At 34.4% G+C, this 802-nt stretch overlaps 1 protein-coding gene across 1 annotated transcript in view; it reads left to right on the top strand.

Moving 5' to 3' along the window:
- LOC137625688 (uncharacterized) overlaps nucleotides 1–439 on the top strand; it is a 10,442-nt gene extending 10,003 nt beyond the window's left edge. Inside the window, exon 10 of the mRNA XM_068356599.1 lies at nucleotides 357–439. Within this exon, the coding sequence (XP_068212700.1) occupies nucleotides 357–439 (83 nt within the window). The remainder of the gene's footprint in view (nucleotides 1–356) is intronic.
- The last annotated feature ends 363 nt before the right edge of the window (nucleotides 440–802 follow it).

The raw sequence follows: 802 nt of genomic DNA, 5'->3' as shown, positions 1-802 counted from the left end.
TCACATTCCTCTATAATTATTCCAGTTAACGAAAATATCTTGGTTGATTTTAAAACAAACGGGTAAATTATCCTACAGAGTACTTTCGTAATGAGCATTTTAATTGGAAAACTTGTGGTATATGGAGGACTACAGAACATAATGATCTATAGTAACTAAATAGTATAACTTCGAGCCGGACAAATGTTGGTATAAGGATTCTCTCTAACGAATCCTTCAAACACTCATAAGACAACGACTCTCTAATTACAGCTATTATTGTTCCAAAATCTACCATTATGTGGATGAGCATTTAAGTCCAACAAAATAATCTCGTTATCTCTACTCGATGATAACTATCTCCAATTTTGTCACAGGGCCTCAGTGTGGCGGGATGTTGCAAGAACAAGCAGGGCCTCAGTGTGGCGGGATGTTGCAAGAACAAGCCCCACACCCTTGAATCACACTTACTGACAATGGTCTCCTCAACACATACTTTCCCCTTACGATATCTAAAACTGGACTCTTAGACAAAAGGACACAAAAAACAACACATAACCTTAAAACTATATATTTCTTACTAACTATAATAAATCCAACCAGAACCATCCACATTCAAAATACTTAAAACTAATCATAAAAAATATTAAATATAAAACGTAACACCATTCAAATAAACGAAAAAACCTAACAAACTTAAATTACACCGCACACCAACACCAAAAATAAATATATATATGAATTATCTTGTATAAATATTTTATGGACACCAACACAAAGCCGACTGTCTTTTACGGCAACTACCACAATCACAGCTTTGTTG

The sequence above is a fragment of the Palaemon carinicauda genome, chromosome 32 (genome assembly GCF_036898095.1).
Source record: "Palaemon carinicauda isolate YSFRI2023 chromosome 32, ASM3689809v2, whole genome shotgun sequence".
NCBI classification, from domain to species: domain Eukaryota; kingdom Metazoa; phylum Arthropoda; class Malacostraca; order Decapoda; family Palaemonidae; genus Palaemon; species Palaemon carinicauda.
This window is presented reverse-complemented; position numbering and strand designations above follow the sequence as displayed.